General features: G+C 38.3%; 1 protein-coding gene across 2 annotated transcripts in view; it reads left to right on the top strand.

Moving 5' to 3' along the window:
- Window positions 1–20,384, top strand: part of roraa (RAR-related orphan receptor A, paralog a) — a 211,532-nt gene that overhangs the window by 128,899 nt on the left and 62,249 nt on the right. For both annotated transcript variants that reach the window (XM_028039635.1, XM_028039645.1), the window contains exon 2: window positions 7,388–7,417. In XM_028039635.1, the coding sequence (XP_027895436.1) occupies window positions 7,388–7,417 (30 nt within the window). The remainder of the gene's footprint in view (window positions 1–7,387; window positions 7,418–20,384) is intronic.

Raw genomic sequence — 20,384 nt, 5'->3', positions numbered from 1 at the left:
TCTGAATGATAGGATGCCAGTCTCAGTTAGTGAGAGTTGCTCTTTGTTTTTTACAACATTCCTTACTTATAAAGCTCTACACACACTGCAGTGGCTACATGTTTAAGTGTTGTTACATTAGTGCATTGCCTCGATTGCTATATTAAATAGAAGATGATTTTTGTTTCTGTCAAAGTAACTTCAGTGCACTTTTTCCTCATCTATTTATGTCCTAGTTTGTTTCTGTATTGCAAATAGCACTAAAATCCTAATAATGCACACTTGATATTTATATTTTGATATTATACACTATTATTATTTTCAAAATTCTATTGAAATTATATTTTTGAAAATATGCACATAACCATTTCTCTGCAAGACCATATTGTGCTTCTATTTTGCATCTAAATGTAGCTTTTTTTCTGTGTGTGAATGTGTGAAATTCATCCATACATGCCAGGTTCCTCTAAATTAAAATAAAACTATATAATTGTCCCGTCATTAAGGGAAAATGTATTTTCTATAACATTTTGAGACATGTCTGCAACTTGTTTAGGGTGCAACAGACTGAGAGAGAGCAACAGATAACTTGAATATATCAAGATGTGCATTACAGGCACAAAAGATAGGACATCTCACATGGGCACTTATCAATAGATTAAAATTGTTATGTTTTGATTATCACACTGAATAGGCAGTTCGTGTTGCCAAGCAGACCATAAACATTTGGTTGGTTTGAATTAGAATTTCTGCAGTGTATGTTTCTGGTGGGAATAGTTTTGTTATAAAAACTTTCTGTATTTCTAGTTACGGTCTCCGTGGCACTCCACAGAAATTGGGACAATTTAATTAGCGATTTTGTTCATTTCCCAAAGTTTCTCTATTAGGGACAGTTAGGACAGATAACAAAGGGGTGACACATTAACCTGTATCTGGCCTACATAGACAGAGTTTGATAAGCTTTAAACAAAAAGTAAGTCCACAGGGGACATTGGTTTTAAATTTTTCTTGCACAAACACACCTGAAATCAGTAGCTCCTCAGTCTGTCCCCAAATTCTGCAAGAGAACGCTTACAAACCATTAGTTTAAATTAGGTGTGATTAAACACGAAAATATTTAGAGCTTTCTGAAAACGACATTCAAAGACTAGATTTATCAACAAAACACAGCTATGATAAAAATGATTTTTCCAGATTTCTTGACTATTAGAGATAAAGCAGATGTTAGCATATTTACTGCAATGTTGGCTGTTTGAATAATTGGTCTTCCCATTACTGACTGAATTTGCTAAAAATGAAAAAGTAAGGCCTTTTCTTTACAAAGACAGACACCTATGCCACTCTTTAATAGGATAAAATTATTCTATTATTATCCTATAATAGGATAATTTTAGTTTCTCCAGCATTAGTTACTCACAAATAGAGATATACCAACAAATGCTTAGATTGTTTTATTTTATTTTTTGCTGTGATCTACTTTGATCATTCAGTGTCAGGTCAATAACTGAGAAATTAGATTTATTTTTCCTGTTTATGCATTAAAGCCAATAATTCCCACCATCTTTGTTCTACAGTTGGTTCAATACACTTTGCATTGCCTTGTTGCCGAAAATGTGCTATATAAATAAAATTACCTTTACACTGCTGAAATTCATTTATGAGCTTTTTTTAGTTTTTATAATCCTTTGAAAAAGAAACACAAGAATCAGTGGAAATTTGATTTTGCAGCTCAGACCTCAAAGAAAATGAGAAAAAAGTATTTTGCCAGGTAAAGCCTAATCAGTATATTTCTTCTAACAACCTTCAGTCGGGGATAGAAAATCATTTGTTACTGTCTGAATTTTCTATTTCTAATCTGAGAGGCCTTATTAACCAATTAACCGTGGCGCATGTGTACAGTTAGCATTCCCAAGGCCTGCGTAAGTGACCCGTAACTTCAGTGGGTGTGTAGCTGGTCCCTCTCTGGAACCACACTGGTTCTTCCCTGAATTGGGTCTGGTTATGTCCTTGTGTGCGGTGGGCGTGCAGTGATGGCATGTGGAGCAGGCGGCGGGAAGCAAGCCTTCCATGTCTCCCCAGACTGAACAGTGAATGAGGATAAGTGAGGAGCGCCAGTCAATGAATCAAGCAGCAGGAAGGGAGCAGCCAGGGGGGGAGTGTGACGTCCCCACGGGAGAGGCCTCGCATTAGGAACTTCCTCGTCTGTGTGTTTCTGGCACAGGTTAAATGGATCGCTCCCATTAGCGCGCTGAGAGGACAGCTCCATTATATGAAGGAGACTGTAACTTTGAATGTCACGGTGCAACAACCCCAGAGCACGCATCGTCTACCAGGGAGGCAGGGTGACAATAACCATCCATGATAATCATTCCCTGTCAGGTTTTAAGGAAACTGAAATTATGACGTACAGCCTGCCGTGGGCCTCAGACTTTATTACAGCGCTGTCACTTTGAGGCGTCTGCGATGGCATTGCGCTTCACAGCCGGCTGCAGCAGTGTGGCTGCCAAACCTCACTCTGACTCTCCTCCAGTCTAACTGGCATGTTTACAGGATGTGTGCCCCCCCTGCAGCTGGATGTGGTAGAGGTTAACCTCCAGTTGCCTGCATAGTACTTCTCTCCCTTCATGTCTCATGAGAACACTTGCTGAATTGTTTACACATGCAAGAGAGAATATAACTGATCAAAGGCCATGCAGTGACAACTAGCCCTCCCTCCACTGTGACAAAATGTTAATGTAGAGTTTAGTATTCAGCTTCAACTTCATAAAGACTGAATGCAGGTTTGTCTTTTAACTTGCTACACTATTACTGCCCAGGATGAACGCATATTTACAAGAGGCATTCCTCAAGATATAAACATGTTTATGGCAGCTTGTTTGTCAGCCAAGGAGAGCTTCACCTCCAGAATGACCTCTGAACCTGCCATCCAGTAGAGAAGACACGAGTTGGCAGGCGTCGCCAATGTCAGTGCCCAGAGCAGACTTCTTCTTTCTCACCGCCTGACTCATTCATTGGCTTTTGTGGCCTCCTCTCCTTGCCACCTCCAATCACGGAAATCTAAATGACACATAGAGGGTGAAGCGGCCCTTCTTACCACCCCTCCTACTCCTTCAAACCTGCATGGCAACAGGCTAGAAAAGATTTTTTTTTGCAGAACTGCATTACTGCCTCCTATAACCAGAGTTCCAGAACTATGGTTCTAGTTGTAACAATAGTTAAAACAAGAACTATTGTTGTAAAAGCTAATTATGCATTCTTTGGCTTGACGTATTTTGAAAGTCTCTAAAGAAGGTACTATAAACCTGTGTGTAAAATATTTAGGCACATGCTATATTTTTAAAACTGAACAGTGTTTTTTAAATCATTCTGTTCTACAGTATGTGTCAGACATCATTCTAAAATGTTCTAGTACCTATCGTGCACCAGTTGAAGGCTTCTTCAAGCTTGTTATAATTCTGATAAAGAAAATCTTTCCTGCCCATAGTCATCACTGTCTTCTATAAATCTTTAATCAAATGAGCTACGACTACATTTAATTTACCTTTGGGATCAATAAAGTAGTTTTGGACTTGAATTTGAAATGAATAAAAGATGATGGGTATGACTAAAGCCATGCTAGGCTACAGATTCTCCTAAAACAATATTTTCTTTGACACACTGATATCCTTAATGTCTTTAATGTACATTCAAAGGTATAAGAAAAATAGAGTCAAACACTGAGAGATGCAAAGTAAATAATAAAAATAGCTATAGTACTAATATGGTTTCTAGCACAAAAATCTATTGTGGTATTTGCAAAGTGAGTAGCTGATAGATATTTTTTCTTTATTTTCTAACTTGAACACAGATTCTTAAAATGTTCTTTTTCAACAAAAACTGGATGGAAGCAGTGTACAAAAACCTTTTTTTTAATATAAAGGAAAGTGTGCACAGACAAGGTATAGCTTGTGAGTCATTCATCCAATCAAGCAATATTAGTCAGTGAGAAAAAATTATTTCCTTTGTTTTCTTGTTTTTTTTTTGTTTAGGTATACTGCCTCTTGTTGCTCTGGAGAATTGAAAATCTCTACAGCTTCACACAGACCTCAGGACCTTTGCTGCATGTCTTTCTGAATAAACAACACTAACTAAACAAAATCTATAAGAAATATGTGGTAAAGCTTATTACATATCATTAAACCACAATGGACAAAGTTACACAATTAAAACACAAAGTGAAAATAAAGACAGCTTCATAAATAATATTGGACCCAAAATTTACTTATTTATAAAAATAAGTAAATGAAATGGAAACAGCATAAAATAGATGTTGTTATGATTTTAAAGCACTCCATTAAATCAGCTCTATAATTTTCAATGTATACTTCCCAGTCAGTCGTGATATATTTTATTTGCTGGTGCATAAGTTGTTATAGAGGACTACTTAATTTAATAAATATTTAAATATCAAAATTAATATGTGTAAATTTTCAATTAGACTCCTCTATAACTGAAGAAATGTAACAATGTTGGTATTAGTAATTTAGTTTCTAATAAGCAGCTCACTTTTAAAAGTGCAGTATTTTGACAGTCTTAACTTTTGCAGCAGGTTTTAAAGAGATGAATACAAACAGTGTTATTAAGTACACTACTGTGTTTACTACTTTTATGCATTTGTTTATGTTTGCATCTTTTTCATCATATTTTCTACCATCTTTTCTGCTAAATGTGTAGAATACTGAGCCTTTTGTTACCATGCATACTATAGTCTGCTGTTGCACCTTAAGGGCTCACTAAATGCAATATTGTATTATATTTCCTTTACAAGAAGTAAGCAAATACGCCACATTGAATACCTTTGTGGACATGAGTTTATTTACACAGACAATCTTTCATTGAAGTGAAACCCAAGCATATAACTGAAGAATGAGTCACCGTCTGACAGGTAGCAGTATGTGAGAATGTGGTCTGTGTGGCTAATGATGGGCAACAACATTTGCACTGTACACGCCCTCACACAACTCCTGTTCATTTCCTCTATGATAAAAACATTTGACAAAACAAAGATATGTTAGCAGCTGTGAGATCTCTCATTAGACAATGACAGAGCATGTTGCAGCTTTCGCACATTATTTACATTTGAAGTAGATGATGCTTCTTTTTAAAGCTGAGGATGTTGTTTTTTTCTTGAGTTTGCAAGAGTTCTGACAAAAACCCAGGAAAAGTCAGCCTATTTCTGCATAACTCAGTTTCCATTGAGCACACCAGCTGTGGTCTAAGAAAATGTTTTTACCTCGAAACAGAAACCGTTACAGATTTTTTTTCCCCCTTGTCTTATTGTGCTGCACCTCAATGCTGCTTGTTTTTAATTCAACATCAGATTAAACTGACTGTCATGTTATTTGACTAAAGTGTTGTTTTAAGGCAACATTTCAGTTTACTTTTTCCTTGCGTAAAGCCACAGTTAAAGCAAGCTGTAGCTGTTTGCCCTGAGCACAAGAACAATGCTGGAGCTACATCACAGACTGCCAGCCCCTAGGTGAATGCCCACCCCCACCGTCACCCCCCCTTCTTTCTGCTCAGTGGAGTTGATATCATTTGTAGGTTTGTGTATGTCTATAAAAGACTGAAGGGCTTATTTGTTTTCCCCCTCGTTGCTCTTTGACTCGTTCCCTTCTCCAACATGTTTGAAGTGTTGTTATCTCCGGCCAGGCAGTTTTTTTTTTCCTCCTTCATTTTCTGCGAGTTATTGAATCATGTCAACTTGCCGTCCCCCGAGTTTCAGACGCAAGCTGTAGAAAAATTAGCCATTGCTTCCGCATGACAAGTGGGATCTATTAGTGTGCTCTCTGTCCTGCGTAGCATGAGCGTGCAACGGAGCCGCGGGGGACCTCGGCTGGCTCTGCGTTTGTCTGTGCCAGGCTCCTGGGGCGTTAGACCGATGTTTCAGACAGGAGGAGCCACAGTGAAATCCAAAGTAGCTGCTCAATGGGTTGACCCCCAAAGACATTGTAAATATATATATTTATAGTTTATTTTTCTTCATTTTACATGGCGGAACAATGACAGATACAGGTTATTTTTATGTCCTATGTAACCTGCTTAGATTGGAGGATTTACTGACACAGAGGTCAAAGTGCCTACATTCCTTTAGGGCCTCAGGATTACTCATTTGTTTCGACCCAATCAGTACTCCCCGCATTAGTATTCCAAATGTTGTTTATTATTTATATTTAAATTTCCTTTTCTGCCTGCAGAACATAGAGGCATAACCATCTTCTGACATTTTCTGATGTAGCAAAACTCTAAGAGAGAAACCAGCCAATATACATGCAGGGCCTTGCAGAAATGTTTGTTACACTTGAAGATTTTTCTATTTGGTCAGGTTAAAACAGAAAACTAAAATGCATTTATTTGGGCTATGTGACAGACCAATAAAAAGCATTGGCTAAATGTAATGTAGAAGGAAAATACTGTTATTTTAAATATTTTTATGAAAAAATTAAAATCTGGAAAGTGTTCCATATATTTTGTTCAGTCTTCTTTACTTAGTGCCCTGAAATAAAAGACAGTGCCACCATTGCTTTCAGATGTCACCCAATTATTAATCAAACACCCTTTTATGCATAAAATTCTTATATAATTCCAGCTGGGGTTTTTTTTCTGCTTCTTCTTTGATTAGAGAATAGCATCACAAAACCAGGAAACACAAGACAGGTCATGGGTAAAATTGTATCATTAATAACAAAAGCAGCAAAAACATCTGCGGTAACTCTGGAGGAGCTGTAGAGAATTGTAGCTCAGGTGGAATAATCTGGCAACAGGACAACTATTAATCAGGCACTCCGCAAATCAGGCCTTTATAGAAGAAAGGCGACAAGAAGCTTCCCGCAAACTTCAAACAGTCACGCAATCAACATGTGGTTGAAGAGGGTTTTGGTCAGAAAACAGAACATTTTGCTCTGCTTGCAGAACACTAACTCAGCACTTATTCCTCAGTGAGTCACCCTCAATGTGAAACATGGTAGTGACAGGATCATGCTGTTTTTTTTATTTTTAGAAGGAACAAGGAAGTTGATAGGACTTGATGGGGAGATGAGTGTAGTTGAATACAGGGAAATCATAGGATAAGCTGAAAAAGACTAGAGACTGGCGTAAAAGTTCACCTTCCACACCTTTGTTTTATATAAAAGTTATTTTACTTGTCAAAGGGACATTTTGACAAGCATATGTCTTTTTCTTTTTTCAAGCAATTTTACTCCACTTTGTGTTGCTCACTCACATAAAATGCAAATAAAATAAGATTTAAATTTCTGGTTGTAATGATACAAAAATTTTTAAAAATAACTCAATGTCATTTAAAATCACGTTGGTGTGCCTTTGTATTGATGGCTGTTGGTTTTAATGTATTGTTGTTTTATCTTTGCAGGTATCTCGGTAACAAAGAAGACACACACTTGTAAGTACGACCCAATCATTTCTTAGAGATAACAATTCTGAGTTGTTATCCCTAACAATTCAGAATTTTTAAGTAAAGTTCTGAGTTGTTAGGGATAAAGCTTTATACGAAACTCATTAAATGGGAAAAAATGTTTGTTTCTCATATAGACAGGTGATAAAGTCACATTTGTTTCACAGCTCCTCATTTTGTCATTTTTCCCTGACACAGAACAGTTCCGTGCTTACATCCAATCCACTCTCACCCCTTTGTATTTCTCCTGCTCTGTACTGTAAAGAACATGATAACCCCAGAGAGGAAATTAAAATGCTGTGCAGTCTTGTGACTTGCTAGACAATCATGCACATTTGAAGGAGACAGTGTGGTGAAGCATCTCTTTGTTTTCTGCAAGGCCTTGCAGCTGAACAACAAGGATGTGGTGTTGTGTGGTGGTTTGTAACCTCTGAGGCTGCACTAACTACCAGAATTCTGTGTTCTTCAATACAGATCATATCGGCAAAAATTGAAAGATATCGGGACAGGCGTTGACACGTGTCTCTAATCTAACATGCAAGGCTTCTGCGAGCTCCACGGTAATACTGTGGAGCTCAGCTTTTCAATTTCGCTCTGCACGTTAAGAATTGATGAGCAGTCAAACCTGCAGGAATCAATAATCTCCAGGAGATTTGCACTGTATTTTGACATGTGTGAAGTGCAATTGAAAACGCATGTAAAAATACTTTTTTGGAGGGAGTGGGCGCTGCTCTGTAGTGTGTCTGTGTATGCAGCTGAAAGGCTTATGTGTGTGTTCGTATCCCTCTGTGTGAATGGAAGAAACCAGCCCTGAAGGCTATTCTTTTGCTCTGATCACTCTGATGAAACTTGTGGAGAGGGGGAAGCCAGAGGGGCTTTTTGTAAGAGCGGTCTGAGTGTTTTAGACTGTGAGCGTAAAACACCCCAGCTCTGTGTTACATCAGACAGCGGGGCAAAGGATATGGTCTTCAAGCTAGACAGCTCTACCTTGCTCAGACAGCGCCGTCAAAATAACAGGATGATCATGTGTTAAGTTATTTGCTTGTCCGGAGGCACTACCATAATTTTTTTTATCTGTGAATGTGTGTTTGGGTCAGAATATCTTTAATGTTGAGAGGAACACACATTTTAACCCACAGTTCCCTCGTCCCACCAACTTAATTAGTTCTACTCTAAGCACCTCTATGCGGATGGGGAAAAAAGAGGGACCCAAATCAAAGAGCATGATTTAGGAGTGTTGAGTTTAAAAGCCCTCGGCTGAAACTGGACTCTATCGTCTCATTTTAGTTAGAAATATTCAAATCTTAACTGTGTGAGGAAATCAAAGTAAATCCCCTTAACAAGTAGTTGATTGCTCTGCCTCACAGACAGGAAGCGGCTGTAGCGCCTCATCAGGGCTGTGTGCTCAGAAGAAGAAGTTCAAGGGCCAGTTAATGGTCATTGAGGTTGTAAAGGAAGAGCCTGGTGATTATATGGCTGGTGGAGTAATAATGAGGGAGATGTCTCTGCCCTGCACGGTTATAGCCAGTTAGTGGATCTATTTCTGTTCTTGGAGGGAAAACATTGGGTTACTTGATTTACTGGATGATGCTGACACTCGAAATGTGAGCTTGGCTGTCTTGCTTGCTTGTGTATCTGCAGCATCTTGCAAAAGGATTCATTACCCTTGACTTCATTTTTTTTTTTTTTTTTTACAATTACATCCAGAAACTATAATTTACATTGTTGGGATTTTATGTGACAGACAAACCGTAGCTATGAATTGGAAGTGGTTACTAAGCAACGTTTTTTAATAAGCACTATTATGCACCTCTAACTGTATGTCTTGGACTTTTGTCACAATGGACAATGGTCTGTATTTACCTTCAGTCGATCTTCCCAATATATATGACCAGCTTACATGTCCTTGCTAAAGACAATGATTCTTCTTTCTACTTCCTGGTCTTATTTGAACAAAACCTTACACTTTGTAGTACAATGTGACCCAGACTTCTCACAGCTTTGTTCTTTGTACTCTTCCAGAAAGATAAAATTTGTGAAGTGCATATTTTGAAGTTGTACTCTCAACATTGTTATCCATTAGCTTGTTGATGATTAAAAGTCCTCAGAAGTTACCATAGGCCCCTTGGCTACCCTTTTAATTAATGTTTTTCTTCCTCAGCTGTCCATTCCAGACTGACCGCCTCGTTGCAGTAGATTTGCAGTTGCACGTTGCTCCTCCTGAAGGCAATCGGTTGCTCTAGTATTTATTTTGGGGCATCAGAGTAGACTAATCTGAGTATGAAGACATGCCATGGTTTTCAGATCTTTATTTGCAAAAAAGTTTTAAAAATTAAACATAGTTCATTTCACTGCAGTTATGTGCTACCCCATGTTAGTCTAAAATCCCATTAAAATAGATCAAACTTTGAGTGTGTAACATGAAAAAATGTGAAAAAGTTCACAGAGTATGAACTCTCTTGCAAGCCACTATATGAAAGTATGGGTTTCTGTGGATGTGTGTGTGTGTTTTTTAAGAGGTCTCTCCAGTCCAACCTAAACCACAGGGATGGGTCGTGTCTCGCTGACTCTCCACTCTGCCTGAGTGATCAAACTGCTGGAAGCTCCCCGCCATGCCAGTCCCCTCATCAATATAAATTACAGGGGCAGCTGTTCACTGGCAGCCTCTTCTCCTCTCCTTTCCTCTCCTCCATCTACCCAAATTCACTAATCATTGAGCCATCAGAAGGTGAAGTGTCCTAGATGAAAACAGATACTTATTTTTGCTCCAGTGGCTGTAATGTCCACTTTTTGTGTAGTCTTTTTATATTAGTTGCCTTGATACTTGAGACATAATTTTCTCCTTATTTTTCTGCCTGTCTTTCATTTTTCCCTCCCTGAAAAGGAAAAGGGCATCTTCAACGCTTTTTTTTTTTCAACCACCGGGCTTTAATTCTCATCAAGAAGTCAGCTGTGGTTTTCCTGAGCATGTCCTTGGCAGTTTTACCACATGCTCTGTTATATGGACCCGTTTCTGTCAAAACAGCCTGAGCCTAGAAGACATGAGAGTAAAAATAATTTAATTTTACCTGCTGGTCTTTTTTTTTTTTTTCTGACTTTGATGGTGGACACCAGATACTCCCCATAACCATCTCCTACCTCATCAGGGCCATGTTTTCTGTGAGATGAGTTTCTGTTTGGACCTGTTGGTGTGGAGCGAAGGCTCAGATGCAGTGCCTGATTACACTGAGATTAGACGTCTCACCTCTAATCTCCCATCAGCAGTCTGGGACTCTGTCTCACCGCTCAAATTGCAGAAAACTAGCCAATGCACACAAACGCATGCACGCACGCACACAAGTACGCGTTTTGTGACATGTAGCCAGGATGCTCTGTGTCGAGCAGAGCAGATCGCCTGATTAACTAACCCTCTCACCATCCTGCAGCTGCATATGTACATTATGCTGATTGTTGACAATTTGAAGGAAAATACAGAAACAGGGAGATTCATATTTTTAGAGATGGACTGTACAGAATTTGGTCACTTTTAAAAACAATTTCTTTGTAGGGCACTTATTGAAATACCTAAATATTCAAAACGTCTACCCCAGAGTTTTAATTCAGAACATGAGATTTTTCTTTTCTTTTGTGACATTTTTCAAATTTCTTTAGTTACATCCCAAAAATTAAGGTTAAAAATACTGACCTTATGTGGTTCCATGCCCAAATGTTAACAAAATCAAATTGAATGTGAGAATATGTGAGATGAACTCAAAGTCAAAGATAAATTAGCAGACATGCCTCTATGTGTTGTTAAAATACTTTCCTATAGTACAGATATATGTGATTCCTCTGTCTAAGCCCCTTTGATAGAGGAGGCAGCAGTGCAAATGTAACTGTGGGACGAAGGAGGAGTCCAGACAGATGAGGTTTCCTCTCTCTTCACTTTGAAGATGCATTTTTAGACGGCCCCAATTTCTTTCCACCCTTTGCAATATTTATCTCCATTGAGGTAACAGACATTGCACTGATTGAGAAACATGGCCCTTCTCCTGCATCATCATTTATTTGCTTTTAGCATGTATTGAGTTTCTCTTGTCTGTGACGTGCACTCCCATGCTTGTAGTACAGTCAAACACTTTTGTTTTTTTTTAAGACTCTTATTAATTAGATTCTTCTGTGATGCTTAAGGAATAGAGAGCATTTAGAGTTACAAAAAAGTTACAGTACTCACTGGGGCTAAATTAAAGTCGAAAAGTCTGAGTTCTCCTTCTGACTTTTTGTCATTACAGAACATTAGTTTGAAATATCAGAGACATTTTTGAAAATGTCTCATTAATCCAAATTAGACTTTGTGTTTACAAGGCACAGTGACAGTGCTTACCTATTCGAAGCAACTTCTTCACCCCTAAAGTGGATACTAAGTTGGGTTTTTTTTCACCAAAACTTAGTGTGATGCATGTTTTTGCTTTTTTGTTTTCTCTAGTTGTGCCATGTCTGCAAAGGTACAGAGCGCAAATTTCACAGTGAAGGGAGATATTTTCTCTCAAGAGTATATAAGAATTGTCTGAACATCTTTTGTGGAATCAAAGTTTTCTCTTTCTCATGCATCTCAGTATGATGTTTTTTTGCCATTGTTTTTTGCATAGTGGAAGTGCATACTTTTAACTGATACATGATTTTCATAATGTTTTATACAATCTGTGTAGTGCATTAGTATACAGTACCCGATACCCATATCCAGCATGCTCCATGGTGGCTGTGGTATTTTCAGAGTGATTTGTTGTCTTAGTTTTCTATCACTTATAGGAATTTGTATAACATTGAAAAGTTCAGCTTTAGTCTCTTACCAGAGTATTTTGTTCTAGATGTTTCCTGTGTCCCCTACAAGACTTGAAAGATGCTTCAAACTGAGACTGGCTTCCTTCTTGCCACTCTTGCATGAATACCATGTTGCTGGAGTTCACAACTAAGAGCTATGTTGGCTGCACTGCATGTTTTTAGGGGTATTAGAGCAAAGGGGTGATAGCAGCATACACTTTAGATTTCTAAATACGAAAACAAAGTAAATTTTGCTCTGATTCACACAAAATCCGAATAAAATATATTAAAGTTAGCAGTTGCATCATGTGAAAACGTTTAGTGGGTATGAATACTTTTGCAAAGTATAGTGTGTTAGTGAAGACCTTCAAATTAAGATGATGAACTTCATGTCACAGGCTCTTAAAAATGACATTACAGACATTATCTGGTTGTTTTGAATGAAACTGTTGAATGGCATCTGTGATTTTCCAGTTAATCAAACATGAGATTTATGGTCCTTAATGGTGCTGTACATTGCCAATTGAGGAGAATAATACGTCCCAGTTGCTGTGTAATTTTGCTTGGCAACAGGCGCACTCCTGTGGAATCGCCCGAGGGGCAGTGTGAGTTGTCTCTGCATAGCTCCGTGTTCCAGGCTCGGTCGTTGTTTGAAGGTATTTCATCACATTGTTGCCTTGATTCAGCTCTTTGGGGATTTGTTAGTTGCACTCATGTGGGAAGTGCATCCAGAACATTGTTAAGCTAGGGCTGATAATGAAGATCAGCCAGCCAGAGTCCCCTGAGCCGCACAGAGCGAGATACTCGAGCGAGACGCGCGGCGCAGACACGGTGGAGTGGGACGCGCGGGCACAGCAGCAGCACACACAGACACAAAGGAATCATCAGCACAAAACATACAACACTCAACTGTGCTGTAGTGTTACACAGAGCATTCGCTAAAGCAGTTATTTTTTTTCATAATTTGCTGTATTCTGCTGTCATACACATTTTAAAATTGCAGTATTGCCATTATGTTGATTCTAGTTGAGTAATACCATAACCATTTAAATGTTTTTCCTTTGTTGAGAGTGACAATGATAATGACTGCATCAGGCATAATCTCCCAGTCTGGGGAAAGTTATTTGGTTCTCAGCATGGTTCTGGAACTGCTTGTTTTCTTTTTTCCCACAGCAATATTGAGAGCTTAAATTGACAAAATCTCTCTCCTTGCTCTCTTTCTGTAAGTTATGTTTCCTTTTACTTGACTTGTTTGTTCTACAGAGGAAGGGTTTTCTTTTTGGACATTTTGGTTTAATCTATAATGATGCCTTTTTTCCCCCTTAAATAGGTCAGTGCAATCACAGCAGTGAGGAATGGACAGTCACTGTAAAAGGGAAATCAATAGAGTTATCTATTTGTCGTAAACCAGGCCAGCATAATTTTTCTCCATTTTTCCTGGACTGCCATGTCTTTTCCTCTCCGACGCAATATGGCAAGTCCTCATCTTTCGCTGAAAGAATTATGTCTGTCATTTCATGAAATTAGAAATGGCCTTTGTACATGCGCTTTCTCTGCATAGGTTTCTGTGGCCAAAGGCTTTTCTTTTTATCACATACGAGAGGCCTAGGGTGCTGGAAAAGGAGCCATCGGGTTTCAGGACAGGTTTGTGTGGGCTCAGGCTTCTCTGCTTTTGTTGGTTCTTAATCTGGTTCTACTCTCGGTGCTGAGTCTTTCAGAGAATTTCGAGCTGGAGCAAAGAGAGACCTCATCAGCTTTTTTCCCCTCAGTCTTTCCCTTTTGTGTCTGCTACAACCGAAGCCCTGTCTTTGAAGTGTCGTCTGACCAGGAACAAGAGTTAGTGACATGTGACAAGGATACAATGCTCAGACGGGGAAGTGGCCCCATCTGCTGTGGCCGATTTCTCTTTTGCTGGACGTCTCCGGTAAAGGAGAGTGAGGAGTATGGTGAAATGTCGACGTCTGCTAAGGAAGAAATGACTTGTACCCACTGTTAGTGCAGTGCTGTGCACAGGGTCGTCCAGCTTTCACAGATGTTATTCGTCTCTTACCATTTCTTTGATGCCTCTTCACTTTCCCTCGGCATGCAAACATTCAGCACAGGGCAAGAGGTTTCACCACATAATGAAAGCTTTGATTCGTGCTGGGCGACAGAGACAGAAGTCAGATAGGATCCAGACCAGAGGAGGGAGGTGCAGAGTGTACAATCTGAGCCAACTTTGAATTATTCACAGCACTATCATAATAAAGACATGTACTGTACGTTGCCTATTAATGCCAATGACCTTTTATAAATTTTGAACCATTGCAGCCAAAAAATCCAAGGTATTTTTTGCATCGTTAAGTGATTTGTCAACACAACAGCGCACATCATTTTGAAGTAAAGAAATGATTCTTGATTTTTTTGTTTTATTTTACTTTTTTTTTTTTTTTACAAATATAAAATCTATTTATCACCCTCATTTTTGTAGAATTTCACGGCTGTCACTGATACATATCTCGGGCTCAGTCTCAAATCTTTACCAATTTATTAAGTATGCATTAAGCAGAGTTTTCATTATGAGCATGTTTCTATTTTAAAAAAAGATATTTTATTTGTCTGTCATAATATTCTAATCTAAGATGTTGGCTTTTCATTATCTGAAAGAAGATCAACTTAATCAACAAAAATAAAGGCTTGAAAATTGATGACTTATATAATGTGTTTGTTTCCCTCAGTGGATTGAGTGTCTGAATAAATTTTTCAGTTATAAAAAAATATAATACATATAGAAATTCCTCGGCTTACTTATTTAAGTGGCTAAGAATTCTATAAAATGGTTTTGCTTCAATATAGATCATTATGATGGGTTGCAATTCATAGTTTTCTCTTTTTCATAGAGGGTAGAAAAAATAAAAATATTTTCCTTTAATGCTGCTGAATAAATAAAGCACATTAAAAAATGAATTGAAATTTGTTGCTGGGTAAGCATAATTTTCAGTTTAATGATAATTACTAAAGTGCACTGGGTAAAATAAAAGAACAGAAAAAAAGGAAACTGCTCTTTTGTTAGATCATTTGAACTGCGGATCATCTCTTTCTGACAAATAGCATAATTCTGCTCAGAAACTAAAGTAGAAAAAGAAGTTGCGCCTACAAAGAGGAGTGCAGATGTGCTCACAAATCCTTTTGTTGATTTTACACATTGACATTTGTGCTGATCACATTGTGCCTATTTTGTTGAATCTGCGTTATTAGAAGAATGCTGTGGTTTTTTTTTTTTTTTTTTCTCCCCACCTTGCTATTAATTTGCGTTTCTGTGGGTGTGCAGCATGAGAACAGAGAGATGTGGTTAACCCATTGTGAAGTTAGCCGTCATCATTAAGATTCTTCAGATAACAGGCATGCGGATTTCTACTGCTCAGCATTATAAGATCCCAAACATCAAAGGCAGATTTTCATTTTACAGTGTCTGTGCGGCGCTGTTCAAGGAAGGAAGAAAGAAAGGAAAGACAGGAAAAACAGGTGGGGAGATATGGAGTCAAGCAATGCTGCATACATGTAGAAGAAAGGAAAACATGTATGTTGTTTGTTTTGGGTTCTGGTGATGCTATACGTATCTAATTTTTGTCCAATCTGGTTAATTATTGCAAGTCTAAATAAAGCTGCTAATGATTGCAGGGTTGGCTCTTTCAGCTTCGCTATCACACTTCACTTATTTATTTATTTTTTTTACTTTAACTTACCAGATTATACCCTATTATTTTCTGATCAATCTTAAAGCCCTGCTGCCAATTATCTTCTTATTTGTCCAAACCATATTCTTATTCAGCAACTGTTCCAAAGATTTTACAAGGAAGCTCTCCTTAATTTTGATTACTTTCTCTTTCAGCATGCTGCCATTATGCAGGCGCAATTACATCAGAATGAGCTGTTCAACAGTGAGAGTATTGAATGTACAAGAGCGAGAAGTATGCTGTTCTCCAGCATTGTGCTGGATTACAGAATCAAGGTCGACTCACAAGACACAGAGCAGCATTATCCCTTAATCCTGTGTTTTGGTTTCAAATAGCCTTTTTACACCTAATCTTCACAAGTAAAATGACAAACATGAATACTGAGGTGGGTATTTAAACATGCATTACCCACAATGTTAAGGTCACAGGCTTATTGCTGACTTAAATTGGCTCTGTATGTTGGTGAAAGAATAGACAGCCATGTATTACTTTGTTGCGCCTCTATTACAGAAGAGCTGTGATATAGAGACTTGTGATGAAACATCCTATGGCAGTTTTAAATAGATAAGCCTGGGAACTCTTAGCAAAGTTAAGGCTACATCAGATTACATTCATGTTCAGTCATCAGCTAGTCTTTATAAATGCTTAATAGTCAGTCTGAAAAGTGAAGGCTCTTTCTTCACAACAAAAGAATTGCAATAAAATTTATGCATAATTTTAAGGTCTAAAAATGGATTTAAAATCAACACAAGGCTGTACGCTGTCATTGTCATTGTCATTGCTATACAGGTGTTGAATGCCTGAGTGGTTGTAACTCTCTATCACAAAGCTATAATGAGATGAGCTGACCACACGGTGGAAAAAAGTTACTCTTACAGTAAATTCACACAAACTTTACAAAGAATAAATTAAACTTATGCTGTGAATGAAAAGAACATTTAAGCATTTGTGGTCACTTCAGTTTGTGCAGCACCTGTGTCCCTCAGAGACAAAGATGTTCATTTAAAGATTGTCATAGAAATAGAATATATGAATACATTTTATTTTGCAAACACACAAAAAGCACGGCCTGGGTTCCAACCAAGGACCCTATAAAAGCCACAGTGCTAACAACTCAACTACCATGCAGCCCTTTTTTAGATTTCAAATTTTTAATTTCTAAGGCTAAAAACTAAATTCATCAACATTGATTAAACCTTGTGTTAAGTCTCATATAAGACAGAAGCATTCGAGTATCTATGTCAAAAAAATTAATTGAAATTTTTCAGCTAACAAACAATTACAAGGTTATAGAGTCTTGTGTTGAAATCCAGGGCCATCGCCCACATGAATAAGTTTGTTTTTGATTATATCTGGTCCTTTGAAACCTTTCGAAGTGACCTGTAAAAAAAACAGATTATGTCTATTAAATTTAACGTTAAAGTTACATTTATATATCTAATATCTACCAATATCTAGACGAGGACTTCTGACTTGATTATTTATTTTATTCTATGTTATATTATTTCAGGATGGACTATAAATAAGTAGAAGATAGGTTAATATTTCTCCAACATGTTTACCTTTTGTCAAGTTGGCTTCGACCTTATGTATGGGAGTCTACAGATAATGCAAAAGAAGCACTCACTCTGCTACCACAGCGTCTCCCCTTGACCAAGCTGGTCTGATCATGCCGTCAGGCTCAGCTGTGGCAGAGCTGCTGGAAACTTAAAGGTGCTGTGAAAGACTAAAAGTGGGCCAGCCGCTGCTGCCTCCTGTTGACCTACCTTGTTCGGAGGGTCCAGGTACAGACTGATGACAGGACTCCTCCTCAGCGGACCACATTACTAATGTGTGAGGGTGCAAGAGGAACACATCCGGTGATGAATCACTCCCCTGCACCCATGGCATCCTCATAAGTCAAGAGTAAAAGTGTTGAGAACAGGCTCGGTAAAGAGATCCTTCGTGTCGCATCGTCCACCGCAGAGAAACTCCATCCCGGACCCAGTAGAGGCGGGGAAGGTGTGGAAAGGCTAAGTGGCGCACATCACATATATAGCCTGAGGAACTCCCTCAATCTTGAAGAAAACATTTGTCCCTCCTGTGTGTCACTTCTTTTTTTTTTTTTTTTTTTTTTTAGAACTTAGGAAATTTACTTTCATGCTTGAACAGAGCCAATAAATGATTATGTTGATGAAGAATGTCTCTCTGGACCACGTGCTTTACCCTAAAATCACATAGATAATGTTAAATATGTGTTAGTTTACGCAAAGACAGTTTTCACCATGCAGTCACAGAAAAGGCATTGCCTCATTACTCACTTAGATGTTTTTGGAACCAGAATAATGGTAAAACTACTCAGCCTGAAAGGAGAAAAAAAATATATATATATATATATTTTTTTCTAAATGAAAGCAACTTCTTTGATGCAGATGTGCATGCTTCTCTGTTGTCTTCTTTTCTTCTAGTCTTAAGCCAGAAGGTTAAACTATTTTAGTTTACACGTGTACCTCCCCCAAGAGCCGATGTCGTGCAACGGCAGTGATGTTGGGGGAGTGCACATGTTTGATGCCGGGTAATACATCACAAACACCAGGGGGTCTCCCTGGTATGCTCCTCAATAATGAAGTTCATTCGTTAACTTCTCCCTCAAAGGCCAAGTTCCCCTGCTGCCCTTTTCAGCAGCCATTGCAACTCTTACCAGAGTCACCCCTCTAACAGTAAAAAAGACACATCATAATGCTCCCCCGCCCCGACAGGCACAGTGGTTGCCTTCGCAGAACATGAAGAATAAGCAGGTCCATTATCAATCCCTCATGCCTGGTTATAGCCATAATTATCACAGGGAAATGACCTGCTCTGTTTGGTTTGCCATAGAGGAGCCGCTCCTGCCTAATCACCTCCTCCTTCTCTGCTATCATCCTCCTGCGATGAAGATGGGGATGTTTTTTTTTTTTTTTTTTGTTTTTTTGGGCATGAGAGGGAAGGGTGAAACGGAGGGGGGGTCTTGCCAGTTCATTAGAATTCACAGGGTTCCACCTCCCTGCCTAGCCAAGCTAAGCCTCTCACACAGGCTGCCATGCCTGCGATAATCTCCCCTCCTCGTTCCCTTTCACTCCTTCTCTCTCCCTCTCGCTAACCGCCTGTTTCTTTTTCCCTTTCTGTCCCCAAGGGCAGCCTTACACAAAAGATACGTGCCGCAATTCATTGTCAAATCTGATTTCTATTGATCTATTGAAAAATTGCTCAGTGACATCTGCGATAACACTCAAGCGGTGGCAATGAGCACTCTTTACAACCGCCTTTACATCTGATAAGCCATACAAATAAACTGGCTCGTTCCAGTTCCTTCTCTACCTGGCTATTTTTTTTCTTTAATAACTGGATATGAAATGCTTATTAAAGAAATATCTAAAAAGTGCCAAGAAACAAACATGTGGCCAAAGAACGAAATGGAGAGTCAAAGATTTATTCATTGAGGTTCTGTAAATAAATTGTTAGCAGGTAATATTATGTCAGTGTTTTTGTAGCCCAGTGATGTCTGCACAATAAAAAAAACAAGTGAAGCATAGTGATGTAAGTAAACACAGTTTGATAGATTTTTACCCTGCCTTATTTTTCTATTAGGTAATTACTCTGAACAATAATGCTTCACATTTCACACAGGAAGATCACTGTTGCCACAACGTCCTTCTTCCATTCAATAACCATATTTATCTTTGAAAGTCATTAACTAATGCAAACTCGATAAGATAAAATACTATCTCATGGGTGACTATGATGTTCTTAAAACTAGAGTTTTTTCTATAACAGGGGAAAGCCGCTTTGGTATTGTGTTTCATTTATACTAGCCTTTCTCACAAGAACTAGCTAAATTGAACGTGTACTAATGAAGGAACCAGGAGCCTTCTCAACTGCTGGTTAGGTTTTAATCAGAACAATACATATTATTTGAGTTTTCTAAAAACTTCAAAACATTTTACATGAATCAAGTAAAATTACCATAATTACCATCAGAACACTAAGTACATCAAACACAATAAAGGGACAAAACTTAACATAGAACATAAAAAAAAAGACACTGGCCATACATTGAAAGCTGTTCTGGAAAGGTGTGTTTTAAGATGTGACTTGAATGTGAATTTGAATTTTACCTGCTTATAACTTTTGACAGAACCTCACTTCATTTTCATTTCAGCTACCTGATCTATTTTTTAAAGCCTTTATTCAGATGTTCCCATCTTCAAGGGATCAAGTGACACGAAGCAAAGGTAAAGGTCTGCCTTAAATGATCATAATAGTTGTGGTCATGCTATCATGACTTTGTAAGCAGTAGTGACAGAGTTCTGATATTTTCTTTTTGTTTTGTTTTTTTCTTGGCAAAGTATATACATTGATGGAATTGAATTTGAAATACTGCAGGGTTGTGAGAATTATTTAAATTCAGCTCTATAAATAAC

This window comes from Xiphophorus couchianus, chromosome 2, assembly GCF_001444195.1.
Source record: "Xiphophorus couchianus chromosome 2, X_couchianus-1.0, whole genome shotgun sequence".
Taxonomy (NCBI): domain Eukaryota; kingdom Metazoa; phylum Chordata; class Actinopteri; order Cyprinodontiformes; family Poeciliidae; genus Xiphophorus; species Xiphophorus couchianus.
The sequence above is the reverse complement of the archived record's forward strand: the minus strand, read 5'-3'. Positions and strand labels throughout refer to the sequence as shown.